The 16,050-nt window shown below is 38.5% G+C and overlaps 1 protein-coding gene across 2 annotated transcripts; it reads left to right on the forward strand.

Annotated features, from left to right (window-relative positions):
- The first annotated feature begins 2,297 nt into the window (after positions 1-2,297).
- Positions 2,298-5,458, forward strand: GTF2H5 (general transcription factor IIH subunit 5). Of its 2 annotated transcripts, none has more exons than XM_025895704.2 (3): positions 2,298-2,341; positions 2,505-2,624; positions 3,315-5,458. In XM_025895704.2, the coding sequence occupies exons 2-3, from the start codon at positions 2,590-2,592 to the stop codon at positions 3,493-3,495; spliced, it is 216 nt and encodes a 71-aa protein (XP_025751489.1). In that variant the 5' UTR covers positions 2,298-2,341; positions 2,505-2,589; the 3' UTR covers positions 3,496-5,458. The 2 variants fall into 2 exon arrangements, with proteins under 2 accessions (XP_025751489.1, XP_025751490.1); XM_025895705.2 differs by having other exon boundaries at positions 2,311-2,359.
- Positions 5,459-16,050: the final 10,592 nt, after the last annotated feature.

Below are 16,050 nucleotides of genomic sequence, written 5' to 3' on the forward strand. Positions count from 1 at the left end.
CAACTTGTCTAAATTAGGAAAATTTAAAAACTGGCTTTGGCAACCCATAACAACAAAGTTCTGCATGTTATTTCTGACGAAGACCTCTTCTCAAGTCTTAGTTGATAGAACATATAGTATTTTTAGCACAAGCATTATGGAAAAACCCAGAAAGAATATGAAACGTAATAATCACAAAAATACGCAAAAACACCATTTTTGCATACACTGCAGCAGTGACATGAAACTTGTATTTTATAAGTGAAATTTTAGTGTCTGTGTTGATGCATTTATACTAACTGAAATATTGAGTTAATGTGTTTAAGTGGATTTAAAACCACCCCAATATCTCTCCCATATCAATCAAATTCTTATGTTGGAAACATAGTCATTCTTATTAAATAACAAATTAAGTCTCTATCACCACAACCACAATTAACTCAAAATGTTAATATGTCCCTTGTGTAAATCTGATCTTGAAACACGGGAGCCTGATAAGCTCCTTGAATTTAAGACCAAGAAAAACACTTATATCACTTTTATTGTCAATGTCCAATTCCTCTAAACAAGGGGTTTCTGTTTGTTTCCTTCCATTAATGTGTCTTCCTCTTTTCTCATTTCCCCAAAAGTTTTGATTTTTCACTTGTCTCTTGCTTGTGTTTGGGGCATTTTTGAAAAACGTCAGTATTACCCCAGCACTCCCACAGTCACTGCCAGGAGACTACTTTTTGACTTCCGTCATTTCAACATTGTGCTTATCCATTCACTTCAGCAGAGTACACAACACTGATACACTTTGAAGACACTGATAATCAGTCCTCTAGAGACACCTCTCCCGCCTCCAAACTCTGTCTGATGGCAGTTCCTTTACTACTTTTATTTACAGAATCACATGCATTTATTCTTCTCCCTAGCCACAGTCTATAACTGTAATAAACATGTGGTTCAGTGACAGCAGGTGCCACAATTACTTCAATCTGAAACAAGCACTTGCAAACACAGGAGGCCAAAATGAGTGCCATTTCTCTGCTGCCAGGAGCCTCTGTTCAGGTCCAAGAGCACACATAGAATCATGGATTAGACCTTAAAGATCATCTATTCTCAACCCCCCTGCCATGGGCAGGGACACCTCCCACTAGACCAGGTTGCTCAAGCCTTTTCCAAGCTGGCTTTGAATGCTGCCAAGGTTGGGGCAGCCACAACCTCCCTGGGCAACCTGTTGCAGGGCCTCACCACCCTCAGAGTAAAGAATTTCTTTCTAATATCTAAACTAAATTTCTCCTTTTCCTCTTGTACCCATTATTCCCTGTCCTATCACTGCAGTTCCTGATGGAGAGTCTCCCTGCAGGCCCCTTCAAATCCTTTAAGGCTGCTATGAGATCTCCACGGAACCTTCTCTTCTCCAAGCTGAACAGCCCCAGCTTTCTCAGCCTGTCTTCACAGGCTCCAGGGGAGGTGCTCCAGTACTCTTATCAAATTCGCAGCCCTCCTCTGGACCGGCTCCAGCAGGTCCATGTCCTTCCTACGCTGGGGGCCCCAGAGCTGGATGCAGCACTACAGGTGGGGTCTCACCGGAGCAGAGTAGAGGGGCAGAATCATTTCCCTTGCCCTGCTGGCCACACTCCTTTTGATGCAGCCCAGGATTTGGGTTGGCTTTCTGAGCTGTGGGCGCACACTGCCGGCTCATATTGAGGATTTTATGTTTAGGGATATACGCAAACATAACGCGAAAGGACCCATTTTGCAGCCCGTTTCACAGCCGGTCCGGACAGCTGGACGCCCCTCCCGCATACCGCGGGAGGTGGGTGTGCCCACCTGCCTAGTTCACGAACCCACCGTGGGCACGGGGCGCCGCTTAACTCGTTGGACTGAGCGCTTCGGCGCCACCGCGGCTATTTAAAAAAAAAAACAAAGATACAAAAAAAAAAAAAAAAACACAAAACACCAAAAAAAAATAAAAAAACACCCAAACACAATCATCGCAAAATTTTAATGGCGGATGAATAAAGGGGAGGGGGCGTTAACCATCAGGAGTTCCTGGGCTCTGCTGCCTTCTTTACGAAGGGGTTCAGAAACAATAAACAACCTGCTACCGCTTGAACGTCCTCCCCCTGCGGTGCCCGCCCCGTGATCCCCTGTGTCCCGGCCGTCCATGTGCCCCACCCCGCTCTCAGCAGCGCATTCCCACTTCCGTCCTTCCGCCGCCGCTTCCATGGCGGCGCCCGCGGCGCCCGGTGGACGCGCCAAACCCTGCGGGCTGCTGCCGGGAGCGGAGCCGCGCTGCGCCGGAAAAGGCGGCCTTCCGCGTCCGGGAGCAGGGCGAGTTGGAGGTTGCAGGGTCGCGGCCTGTGGGAGTTGCACGGTGTGAGGCGGGGGCAAGGCAGGGACCGGAGCTTCTGGGAGCCCCTCTGTCCCAGGCGGGCGGGACCAGCAGCGCTGCTGGTCCGGGGAGGTGAGCTGTCTAAAGAATTTACGAGTTTAACCAAAGTGTTGTTTGTTTGTTTGTTTGTTTTTGGTGCTTGCAGGTTTGCTCCATTCGCGTGTGCGACCCGAAGCAAGGGGTTGTTTTTGCGGCCTCTCCCTCCCGGCGTTTGCAAGAGAACCGAGAAGATGGTGAATGTTCTGAAAGGTGTTCTGATTGAGTGGTGAGTGACAGCGCTTACCGCCTTCCCTTGTGTCAAAACCTGCTTATTTCTCCAGACCTTAAGTAACTTAAGAGTCTGGACAAAAGGAATTGTTGTGATGCAACTGTTTAAGTTACCTGTAATTTCCATAATTCCGAAACGTTTTCTTCTAAATATTTAACTTAAGAGGTGACATCGTGACTGTTCAGTTAGGGTGTGATAAATGTACAATTCATACTTGAATTTTTCTCCATGCCATATTACTTTGAGTAAGAACTGTGTTCTCCTGGGTTTTGGTTATCCTTAAACAAAAGTATGCTTTAAGAAAACATGTTTTCATAGTACTATTGCTGAAGACAAAAATGTAAGTTCAAGCTTAGTTTATTAAGGGTTGGATTTTTGGTTTTTAGTTGTTTGTGGGTTTTTTTAAGATGCTTTAGCAGCAGCATAGGGGAACTTCTCTGCTAATCAAGCACCTGGTTCTAGTCATTAGACTTTATCAGTTTATTTTTGTCTCTAAAATTAGTACTGTGAAAGAAACAACGTTTTCAAAAGCTTCATATACTGTATTTAACTTGTGAGTGACTCTTGAGATTAGTAATCATTTCCCTAAAATCTTTGGGAGTGTCTTCAAATGGTGTTTTCTTCTTTTTGTTTGTAACTGTATCTTATTACACTGGGGTGAGATCTGATGTATGTTTGTCTCTACAGTGACCCAGCAATGAAGCAGTTTCTGCTCTACTTGGATGAGTCAAATGCTTTGGGAAAGAAGTTCATCATACAAGACCTGGATGAAACTCATGTCTTTGTATTAGCTGAATTGGTTAACTTCCTCCAGGAGAGAGTAGGCGAGTTAATGGATCAGAACTCATTTCCTATTACTCAGAAGTGAAAAGACAAGAGAAATGGGATTACTGGAAGGAAAGTGAATTTCAATAGCATGGGTTGTTTTAATAGATAACACTGTGATTTGTAAGTTCTACATAGAAGTGGCTACTCTGAAAAATGCATCATTTTCATAGACAAAATACTCTGGAACTGGATTTTGTTTCTTATTTTGAAAGATTATGGTATCTTTACTAAAATCCTTAAAATTCTACAGTTGAGGACTTGCCTAAAGAATTTTTGATGCATGCTCTGTGTTTTTCCTTTAGGATTTTTATCTTGCAAAATGGTGTGACCCAAAAATTAGTGTTTATGCATTGAAATGCTATATGGACTCCTCTGACATGCTATGTTTCTGTAGAATTGTTTGACTCTGATTATAGTGTGACTGAAAGAAAGTAAAGCATATCTGTTAAAGTATGATCTGTGCTTGTTGGAACATCTCTGTAAGTTGAAGGCATGGCCAGGTAGTGCTTTAACTTAAGGGGTTTTATACACCAGAATGAAAGTCAGTGCGACTGTTTTATTGTTGTGGTTTTGTTTTGTTTTCCAAAAGTTTAACAAATGCCCCATACTACTTGCCTACTTTTACCAAATCACAAATTAAAGGGGTAACAGAAATGGGAGATCAATCCTATATATAATTGCTTTGGTCACAGTAAGCTATGTGATCAGGAAGGAGATTCACGTGCTCTACCTGCAAAGAGGAAAGCTGGTTTGGGATTTTTTTTTTTTGAGTGTTGTGTTTTTTCCTTCAGCTTAGCTCTTCCTCCCCTATTGCTTTTTGCTGCAAAGGAAAAAGTTTCGTAGTTTCATAGTCTTTTGGTTTTTGTTTTGGTTTTTTTGCTTTGTTTTTGTTTTTAGTTTTCACATTGTATTTGTAACTCTATTTAGTAAATGAGCTAGTGTATGATAATGGAATCTGTGAAGATTCCTTTTTGCAGGTCAGGCACATACAGATTACAGAAACAAGAAGAATAATATGTATTACTTTTTCTCTTATCCTACTTCCTACTCAAAATAGTAAAAATTATTGGATCTATAAGTAATCATTGATATTCTGGGATATTACATCAAAGGGAAGCTTGGTTTTCAGAGCTTCTCATGTACATCAGACACGTTTTTATCTTCGGGGAAAAAACAAGTATAAATTGAAAAGCTTTTGTAAGGAACAGTTTTCCTTGCTGACTCTCCCACTGCTGCTTTTTTTTCTTGTCCAGTAGCTATCAGATTAGTTGGTGGGTTTGTTTTTGTTGTTTGTTTGGGTTGCTCATTGGTTTGGGGGGCGGTGTGTGTGTGGGGTTATTTTGGTTTGTTTTTTTCCCCTCAGGAATAGGGAAACTTCAGGAGAAAGTTTCGCTAGATATTTTTAATCAAAAAGCTGTCCAAAGAAAGTTCTGTAGAATTGCATATATTCAGACTCATGTGGATGAGCAAATAGGCTTGTAGAATATAGCATTGTGTAATTTCTGTTTCCTTTCTTTGGAATCCTTGTTTGTTTTCCATCCAGATTTTGCTGAAAGGTAAATCATCCCCCACTCTTCCTTCAAATGACAGCATTTGAAAAGTCATGTGTGGAATTCCACCTCTTAAGCTTCTCTATATTTAGCATGTCTAGTGCTCCATTTCTGTTATGATTTTCCTTTTAGGTCTATAATAAACTTCTTGCAGTTCTTGGGTTTTTCTCCTGGTTAATTGCACAGCTTTGCTGTTGCATTACCTGTGTTTTGGCTTACATTTACAGTTGATAATGGCTTATGTAATACAGACAGATAGAAATTCCAAACTGTATAAACTAAATAAGCATGCATTCTTATACTCTGCTTGTAACTTTTTTTTTCTTATTTTGAGCAAACAAGTTGATGGACTTTTAACTTCTAAACCTGTCAATAATTTGATCCTTTCTGCAACCTAACAAGGCCTAATTGATTCTGTACTGTAAGAATAAACAAACGATGTAAAGAAGCAAATCGGTATCATTGTATGTGGTCTAAGGGACTGAGTTCTTTGTAGTCCCTAGGGAAAAAAGGGTCTTAAATCACATAGTATGGTGAAGGAAATCCAGTGAGGAAACTTGAGTAAGTATATGAATTAAACAAACAAAACACCTAACGGTTTCTGCTATTTGAATAAACTTGGACCTCTGAAAGGTTTTGGTTTTTTTAAAATGCATATAAGCCTGGAAGTTGCATGCTTTAACAACAAAGAATAATTTAAAAAATATGTATCTATATTGCTCCGATGGGAGCAAAGTAGATACGAGTGTTGAAAATATCAAGACATTTTGAGGTAGTCACCATTTACACTTTTTCATTTAGGTGTGAAATTTTGATGAGTAGAGCTTGGAGTGAAACATGTTAATAATACATTTGAAAGACGAAGCATTTGAGAATAAAAAACCTGAAGGAGATCTTTGTTAGTATATACATGTTTTGGTTATAGAGTTGATATTGTGAGAAAATTGGCTCTCACTCTATTTGAATATTTTATGTTAATTTGACATCTGTATCTATTACTAATAAGCTCACTTTTTTGCTAATATCTAGCACAGGAACTTCGCTCTGCTCAGCTTTTGCTTGAGCAATGAAAAGAGAACTCGAACGACAGACTTCTTGTTGCTGCTTGTTAAAGCACCAAATTTTATCTCACTTTCTGCTTTCAGTCTGAGTTGAAAATATCTTGTCTACTGGAAGAAGAGCTTGGTTAGAACAATTACCTAAAGGACACTTATTTGAACTTCATTTATTATTTACTACTTATTTATACTTAAATCTAAAAAAGATTGCAAGTTCATTTATTTGCCTTTTGTGATGTAAGCCAAGTTGCACTTGGGTAGTTACTGTAACTTGAACACGGTCATAAGTACTGCTTTCCTTAACACAAATACAGAAGCTAAAGACTAATATTTGACAGAAAGATGAGAGATCTCTAAAGCAAGGTAAGAGAATTTGAATAATTGAAACAAAGTATGTTATATGGGAAGAGAAGGTGGAAACTGAAAATACAGCTTCCTGTTAAAGCACCTCATTTTTATTGAAAATTATACTATTGAGCATTCTGAGTTTTTTGTTCAAGTCTTAGATATTTTTTTTTTTTGAAGTTTATTAACGGGCTTCAAAGAAAGCCGTGTAAAAAGCAAACAAGCCTAAATGCTGCCATATATTTAGATACTTAGACAAATTATGGGATCAGCTAATTGTGGAGAGAGTTATTTTAGCATGGGTTTTGGCAGCACAATGAATATGATCCTGGTTAGTTGGTATAGATAGGAATTATAATAACTTAGTTTACTTGTGCCGAATTCATAAATCCCCTCTCCTTCTCTCTGGTACAACAACTAGCCCAGGAAGAATAATTGTCCAGTGAACTAAAGGAGGAAATAACCAACAATAACCAACAATGGATGTTGCATCAAGAAAGAAAACTGTATTGAAAGAAAATGGAGAATGCTTCAGGGAATTCTACCAGTTTATCTGAGAGAACCCAGACTGAGTGGATTTGATTTTGTAGCTAAACTGCCAGTGTTGCTTCAGAAAATGGAAGGCATCTGAATCCATTTGAAATTACAGTGGTTTTGTTTATTTGTTTAATGTGCTTATAATGGTAGTTTGGGGTTTTTTTGCTATTTAGCACAAAAAGATCTAGGTGGCTGCATGATGTGCTACACTAAACCTTCTCCAAGTGCTGTTGTACATTAAGAAATCCTATTTTACAGTCTTTCCAGGTTTATAGGGTGCATTCAAAAGCATATCTTCTGAGTCTCTTTTTTTTTCCTAATGTGCCATAACAACAGTTTTTACTGTTTTTTCTCACTCAACTCTGCAGGGCCACCTCACATATGCAAGAACAATCTAGAGAACATGTATTTTATGCATTAACAGGATTGTTTACTTTGAATTGAAAATAATGGTATTTCATGGTATCATTTAAGTGACTTGTGTTAACCTTTCTTAGTTGGCATCATCACCATAAAACTGTCCAATTTCAGTCAGCCCCTAGGCTGAACTTGCAAAAGTAGGACTCTAAAAAGCATATATAAATGTATGTAATGTGTATGTGTATATGTTTATATATATATATAAATCAACAAGTCTTTCATATAAACCAACACAGTCTGAGAGGTATATTTTGCTCTTCCAATCAAGCAATTGAAGAAAACAGTAAAGTTTTGTAATAAATTTTTTTGCAGTTCCAAGTTCCACACAAATTTCCACCCTGAGTCCTTGATTATCCCACAAATGATCCTGTTAAAGCTGGTAGTGGTTACTGTAAAATGAGGCATTACTCAATATGTCAGAATTGGGTGTCTTGTGTGTGTTTTGTAATTCAGACTGTGGCAAGGCCTACAAAATTAGATTATACAAAATTAAGGATTCAATAAATTGAAAGTCATGGTGATGGAAGAACAAATTCTTCCTAAACTAAGTCATTATCTTTGGTCTCATGACTTAACGACTAATAAGAACTTTAAAATATAGGATATCTGACAGAAATATGATGTGGAGCTGGGTTTTTTTTGTTTTGCGGGTTTTTGGGGGGGGGTTGGGTTTTTGTTTGTTTGGGGTTTTTTGTTTGGTTTGGGGTGTTTTTATGTGGAATAGAAGTAGTATTCTACACATTGCTGTTTCAGGTTTTCAGAACTGAACAGCTGACAATTTGAAGACAGACCAGTAAGGGGAGCTCTTACCAACATTTTAAGCTGCTATTAAAAAAATTGCAGCCTGGGCTGCGGTGAGTCAAAGACTTATGGTGCTTTGGAGCATTAGATAGGCATTCAGCTAGAGATGAACATTCAACTTCAAAGGATCCTTCTAAAAAGTTATTTGCTGTAGGAGATTTTGGAATGTAGTATTTTTAGCTCAGAAATTTCTTAGATGTTTAGTTATCCAATTTTTTCTTTCTGTGCTTAGGTACACAGTCATGTTACATTAAAAGGATGAGTCTGAAGTATGGTCTTCCCTTCAAATGTTAACTGGTAGGTCTGTGTATCTCCACACCAAGATCCCACTTTAGGAATTGTTCTAAGTTAAATAATTTTTAATGGGTGCAAATCAAAAGAAGATGTTGTTTATAAGAAGTAACATTTATGCATTTTTTCCCTCTTTATTTCTTCACAATACAAAATGCGTGTGGTTGCAGCGTACCTGTTACTCAGAGCACAAGCACCATACTGTATGGAAGACATATACAACATTCAATCTTACTGTATTTCAGTCTGCACTGGGGATTTCTGCATCCCTATCCCTCATCATCATGGCTAGGCTTCACGAACGAAAATTTGGGATCCCTATCCCTATCACTACATGGAGATGAGACACATGGAAAGTTTTTCCCTCATTGCCTCCCCCCAAAATGAATAGTTTTATTGGTTTACACCTATATAAATGTAAAATTCAGTATGTTCTCTAAACAAACAAACAAATACCCCCACAACACATACCAATTAAGTTTTAATAAGAAGGGGAAAAAACCCTCAAGACTTTGAATATTAGTGATTGTATTTCTCACATAAACAGAAAAAGTAATTTTCTCACTTCTGATTGCATAGCAGTAATAAGAAAATTAACTACAGAATAGAAACAGATTATAACATTGCTGTCAGTGAACAAATTTTAAAAGTGAAAATTTTAGAGTATTACTGTAAGCTTTTAGCTTTTTGTACTTGAGCAATTTTACCTTTTAGTAACAAGTATAAGGTTCTTGAAAGGTCATTTTCAAATGAATATTTTTCTTTTTCCAAAATAAAAGCAGACTCATAATATCCATGCAGGAATGTGCCTGAACACACCAAAGAAAATCCATCCAACATCAAAACTGACAGATATTTGATTAGCCACATAACTAGCCCCTCAGGAAAGAAACAGCAAGCAAAATTGCTGGATGACTACAGATTGAAGGATTTGTCTGTCAGAGCTATACAGTTGTTCATTTTTCTATTACAGAAAAGATGGACCCCATTGTAAATTACAGGACATGCAGAGCATTGGGTACACTTGCAGCTGTGAAGAGATCACTCGCAGATAAGGAAGTATTCTGCATTTCTACAATGCTGGCATAGGTGATACACTGTTAGTAGTGAGAGATGCACATACCAAACAAGGCCCTATGATCTGTCACCATTTTGTGTGTTGTGTTCCTGATATATTAAAGCTAGAGGGGTGAGATCAGAGGATGAAAATGCAAGAAGGCAGGAAAGAGGGGAAGAGTGTTTTAGGATTGCAACTATTATTTCCTGTTAATTCTGAAATTGAACAAAATCAGAAGGAGCATAAAGACTAAGAGATTACACCAAATTAATTTTAATTTTGTATCCAAAAATAGACTTACAATTAACTAGAACTTAATTGGTTTACAGAAGGTCCTGTATTTATCATCAGAGCCAATGTAACACAAGGACTGGGAGAGCAAGTTTTCTTAATTTTATGCCTATTATTTTACCTGTCCTGGATGGGACCACTTTTTCACATGCAATGATAGTGTAGTTTTACTTCCTTTTAATCTTTGCATTCTCCAACACTGGCAACTCTACTGAGCATAAAATGTGTTTTGCACGTGTGTTGTATGTATATCATTAGATATACACATATTCCAGAAGCTAGAGATTCAGCAGGGATGAGTAACCCTGGAATAATTATGGCCTTCTGTATCATCAAAAAGCTTGAAATTAAAATACAAAAGAAAAATCTCTCTTCAGCTGTAAAATGAAGCATGCTCCCTCTATTTGATTTTGCTTTTGGTCAAAACAAACATTATGTTTTCATTTTAGGAAAGTTATAAAGTCAGTATAAAACTGAAGACAAAAGAGGCGTGGTTTCTTAAGGAATATTTGGAATGGATATTGTTAAGCACAGCCATGACAAGGTCAGTGTGATAGAGGACTGTGACAGCTTTCTGCTACTGGCCAGGTCAGCATTTGGGCAGAAGGAGCTGCAAACAGCATTTAAGGGGAGAAACAGAATAGGGAAGATGTGTGGGCAAAGCTAAGCATCTGAACAATTCTGTCATGTTGCCCCGAGAACCTGATGCCTTGGAATTAGTAAATGTTTCCCCTTTTGGCTTTGAGTAGCATTTTTTAAAGCTATTTCTGCCGCTTTAGCTCGTCGTGTGTCAGAATGAGCTGTATGGAGTGGGAAGGAAGGATTTCTGAGGGTGTATGTGTCTCAGAAGTTGGTTCCTGAAGTTGTTTGCTACAAATATGAAAAATTAGACCAAGCTGAGATTGCCTTTTCAACATGTAGCTCATTTTTTTAACGTACTACAAAACAAAGGGAACTCTGAAGGTCATATAAAGAACTTTTATTGGTTGAATTGCTAACAAGACAAAACCCACTACACCTCTAAATTTGAAATAGAGAAGGAGTGCAATTTTCATCATCTTCGCAGTTACATGAATATCATAATCAAAGTAAGTCATAAAAACAAATAGAGAAGACTATGGATGTTGTCTACCTGGACTTTAGTTAAGCCTATGACACTATCATAGCATTCTTCTGGAGAAACTGGCTGCTTATGGCTTGGCTGAGTGCAGTGTTCGCCAAGTAAAATCCTGGCTGGATGGCTGGGCCCAGAGTGGGTGGTGAACAGTTACATCCAGCTGGCAGCTGGTCAGAAATGGTGATCCCCAGGGCTCAGTGTTGGGGCCAGTCCTGCTTAATATCTCCATCAATGATATGTACAAGTGGATTGAGGACACCCTCAGTCAATTTGTGGGTGACACCAAGTTTGGCAGCAGTGTCGATCTGTTGGAGGGCAGGAAGGGTCTACAGTGATCTGGACAGGCTGGATTGATGGGCTGAGGCCAACTGTATGAGGTTCAGTGAGGCGTACCAGGTTCTGCACTTGGCTCGCAATAACCCATGCAGCACTACAAGCTGGGGGATGAGTGGCTGGAAAGTGGCCCAGAAGAAAAGGACCTGGAGATGTTACAGCCAGCAGGAACATGAGCAGTGCGCCCAGGTACCAAAGAAAGCCAATGGCATCCTGGCTTGTATGAGCAATGCTGTGGTCAGCCAGAGCAGGGAAGTGACTGTACCTCTGTACTCAACACTAGTGAGGCCACATCTCGAATACTGTGCACAATTTTGGGTCCCTCACGACAAGAAAGTCATTGAGGGGCGTGTCCAGGGAAGGGCAACAGAGCTGGTGAACAGAATGGAGCACAAGTCTTATGAGGAGCAGCTGAGGGAGCTGGGGTTGCTCAGCCTGGAGAAAAGGAGGCTCAGGGAAGAACCTATTACTCTCTATAACTACCTGAAAGGAGGTTGTGGTGAGTTGGGGGTTGGTCTCTTCTCCCAAGTAACAAGCAATAGGACAAGTGGAAATGGCCTTCAGTTGTGCCAGGGGAAGTTTAGGTTGGATCTTGGGAAAAATTTCTTCACCAAAAGGGTCGTCAGGCATACTGAAACAGTCTGTCCAGGTAAGTGGTCAAATCACCATCCCTTGAAGTGTTCAAAAGGCATGAAAAGGCATGTGGATGTGGAAGCTGGGAAACATGGTTTAATGGTTAATATGACAGTGCTGGGTTAACAGTTGGACTTGATGATCTGAGAGGTCCTTTTCAACCTTAATGATTGTATGATTCTACAGTATGCTCACCTTTTGGGAGAAAGATACTCTTCATTGCCCAACAATATTTCTTACAATTTACAGAATAAAGGGATGTTTTGGAGTCCTTATGCTGAGTAGCATTATAAGCCTCAAGCAGGTGGTGGGGATTTCAAGGGGGAACAAACATAGGAAACCGGGGTGCTAATAAGGCTAACCAGACCTTTCACATCTGGAATTCATTTTGTGTCCTTCTAAAACTAGGATTAAAATGATCAGTGAGATCCCTAATCAGGTATTTGTTAAAGTACGGGATGTTTTTGAAATTATTTTATTTGGACCTAGAGCTGCATTCTATCATTGTATTATATTTCGTGAAAACCATAAGGAAAAAAGAAAAACCCCTCAGTATATTCGTAATATTCTTGCAGTGTATTTTTCTATACTTAAGTCTAGGTTGAAATTATTTTTTCAGTGGAGTAAAAGGACTTAAATATTTGATCATGTTCCTTTATAGAACTACACACAGTAATGGAGGCATTATGCTGTAATTATATTGGTTTTGTTTTTGTTATTTTGTTTGTTTTTTTTCTTTTTAAGAATTAACATTTGATCTTGCAGCAACCTCTGTTGTATTTTTTATTATGGAGGGTGATAGCATGGAAGTAATTTGGGACTCTAGTGATAAATTGTGTTTAAGACCTTGAATATTTTGATGGATTTTCCCTTATTCTTTCACATTTTTCAAGAACTCTATATTTGAATGTTGTCTCCATTGAACTTTGCAACAACAACAACAACAAAAAAGGACTGCTTAAGCTTTGCTGTGCTGTCCTCTTACTTAAACTCCTCATGAGACCACACTTAGAAATGATAAAAGGCTTTGAAGAAAGGACATATGGCAGGGGTCTCTGTAGATTTAAGCTAAAAACGATATAAATTTGTATCTCAGCCATTAAGGCACCTGTCTGAAAAGCCTCAGGACTTTGGAAGTATTTCCACCAGCTGCTATTTATTTTAATATTCTAATGTGGTCTTTGTTGAGCAAGTTATATTAATTGATTTTTTTAATATTGTAGACATATTCAAAGGTCTCACTTTGAACAACTAGGGTTTTATAATGCTAAACTTTTTATGAAATGCATAAGAAGGGACCCTACCCCAATGCACCAAATAAAATAGGCAAAAAATACTGTGTTTGTTTAATAGAGTAACATATAGACAGTCACGTCTTTCTCTCCTGGCCCTCCTCAGTGCCCATTTCAAGTTTAATTTACCATGCTTTAATGTAATTGATCACAATTGTATGCAGAACTCTGGGTGAAGTCTTCCTAATACCACTGCAACACTTTTACATTTCAGATCTCTCTTTGAAATTCTGGGAATATTAACTTCTTTCAGGATCTCATCAAATTGATGCCTTGTGGGTATTCTCTTGCTGACTGAAAGATACAGATTTTTCTCCTCCTCTCTTTTTACTTGATGTCTTCAGTTGAAAATGAACATTTGTAAGTCCTTCAATTCATCACTTTTAACTTTGTACTATCATATTTAATCCTATTCTTTTTAGTGGTCTGCTTCCATGGGTCATCCATTCTTTTCTGAATGATATATCTATTTTGATTCTAGGCTGTATTGTTGATTCTCAAGTTTGTGTTGTCAGCAAACTTTATTACCACACTCATGTTTTTGTTTTAAGGTCACCTAACAAAAATATTGAAAAGGCAAGTATCATGGCTGATTGTTCAGGGACTCCATTTACTGTATCTCCTCAGTTTGTTTTCTTTGGAGCACCATCCACTGCCACACTTTAGTTCCCATCCCTTGCCATCTGTACTAATCCTCATTTCTTCATCTTAATATCTTCCGTGGCATAATGTGAAATACTATGTCAAGTTAAAAAAGCAAAAAACAAACCCACATGAATATATTTCCCTTGTTTAGGATATCAGTCATTTGATGAAGAAAAATGCATTTCTATTCAACTTAGTCTATATTGCCCCATTTTCCCATTTACCAAAGTGCTTTTGTTCTTTTCTAAAAATGTTTTTCAAATCCTTATGTGTCATTCACACCAGATGGATAATTCTGAGCTTACCCTTATTGTTCCCTTCGTTGAATACAGGTACAGTCTCTTCTCTTTTATATGCTAGAGTTGATAGACTTAAAAAGATTATTGGTGCTTTTAATATGTCAGTTCTTTTTGTATCCTGGGATGACATCTTGTTTTCCCTGTTCAGGTTGCATTAAGCTCCTCGAAGAAGCAGGGCAAAAATATATATGGAAGATTGGAGCTGCTTCCATGACAAAATGAGGCAGGAGGACAGCTGGGGTGAACAGCCAGTCCACTAGAGGGTTTAGTTAATCCTCATTCAGCCTGGCTATTCTCCTCAGCTACTGAGGATATCCTTGCTCTATTGGGGAATCTGCCCAAGCAAGCTTTGTTTCTCTTTCTCTGATGTATTCCTCTGTGGTGGAAGAAAATTGAAAGGTGAGGTACATCAAAAGGAAATGCCTTTTGGAATCATTTGAGCATATAAAGCTAACAAAAATTAGTTAAGTGTGTATGTGGAAGAAGTACAAGTGAATAGATTTGCATGGGAAAAAATGAGTAAGTTTGCATGTGAAACTCTCCAATGCATTAAAAATGGGGTAGTCATTTATGCTGTAAATTCAGAGAGAGGTGAAGAAGGAAAGTAGAATAACGGAGGCATCTACAAAAGCAGTTGTTGCATTGTAACACAAGACACTTCAGTACCTATTCTAATTTAGGTCCTGTGGGAGAGTGTTCTGCAAGGGGAACTCTGTGTCTCTTTTTTTTTTTTTTACAACATTTAAAGGCAATTTTAGGCTTCTCAGTTGTATAGCATACGTAGCTGAATTGAGCTTGTGGAACCCAAAGGTGTTGTCAAGTTTTTGTAATAGTCAGCCTTGTGCAGATTTAACCACATGCCAACATTAAATATGTTTCTGCTTACCTGCTAATGATTACACCTGAGAGATACAAGACCATAAACTTATTATGTTGATAGAGTGAGCTGCAGCAATAGTAAACGTGCATTTTTCTGTGCATTTTTATTTAGTCCTCACCAGGTAACGGGGCAGAATTAGTGGTACTCCTGCAAGGTATCATTCAGTCATGATCATAGTTTGCAAAGGCTGGTGAACAACTGGGACACATAGTTTTCTTTTGTGATTATGAACCCAGATACAACTTCTAATGCAACTGAGAGAAGGGTCTAGTAGGCAATACTGTTGCACCATACTTAATGTACCTGGGTGGAAAGGACAGGGTTACAAAGGAGTTTAAAGCAGCAGAGGTGTTTTGCACACCTCTCTCTGATATTTTTTGCTTTAGTACTGAAATTAAATTCTTATGATATGATGGCCTGTAAATTAGGAATCGAGCTAAGTTAAACACAGGAACTGAGTGATACAGTGATTTTAACTGTTTTGGCTCCTTAAAATTTTCTGCTGAAGAAGTAATTAAAATATATGAAATGTAGGCCTACTGGGGGTGGTGGTTGCCTTTTGCAGATATCTAGTGGGTAATTCAGGAACCCTGGTCTCCACAGCTCACCAGTTGAGAACAACTGCTGTAATGCACCCAGAAATGGAGCCCTAACTCCCTGATAACTTTTTACTGCACTTTAGCTATAGGATCTGTTAAGAGTTGCCCCAGGGTTTAGTCTATGTACGGTAACTGAAAATCTTCAATAAAAAAGCAACTTTTTTTTTTCTAAATGAAGATTATATTAACAGATGAAATTTATGCCTAACTCTAATACCTTATCTCAGGCTTCAAGTCATCCAGATTTTCACATACCTAGCTGGCCCTTGTCAAAAGTTTGGCTCGTTATTGCTGTAGGTTGTAATATAAAATTCTTATGGAACTGTGGGGAATGGTGTGAAAAATATTTACCCTTTTAGTTTCTCAAATGTTCAATAAGTTGTAATTCCTAAAGCCAGCAGGGTATTGGGCCTTTTCACTTCCTGCTCTCCGTGTACTATTTTTTGG

The sequence above is a fragment of the Manacus vitellinus genome, unplaced genomic scaffold (assembly GCF_001715985.3).
Source record: "Manacus vitellinus isolate BGI_N305 unplaced genomic scaffold, ASM171598v3 scaffold_4_pilon, whole genome shotgun sequence".
NCBI classification, from domain to species: Eukaryota; Metazoa; Chordata; class Aves; order Passeriformes; family Pipridae; genus Manacus; species Manacus vitellinus.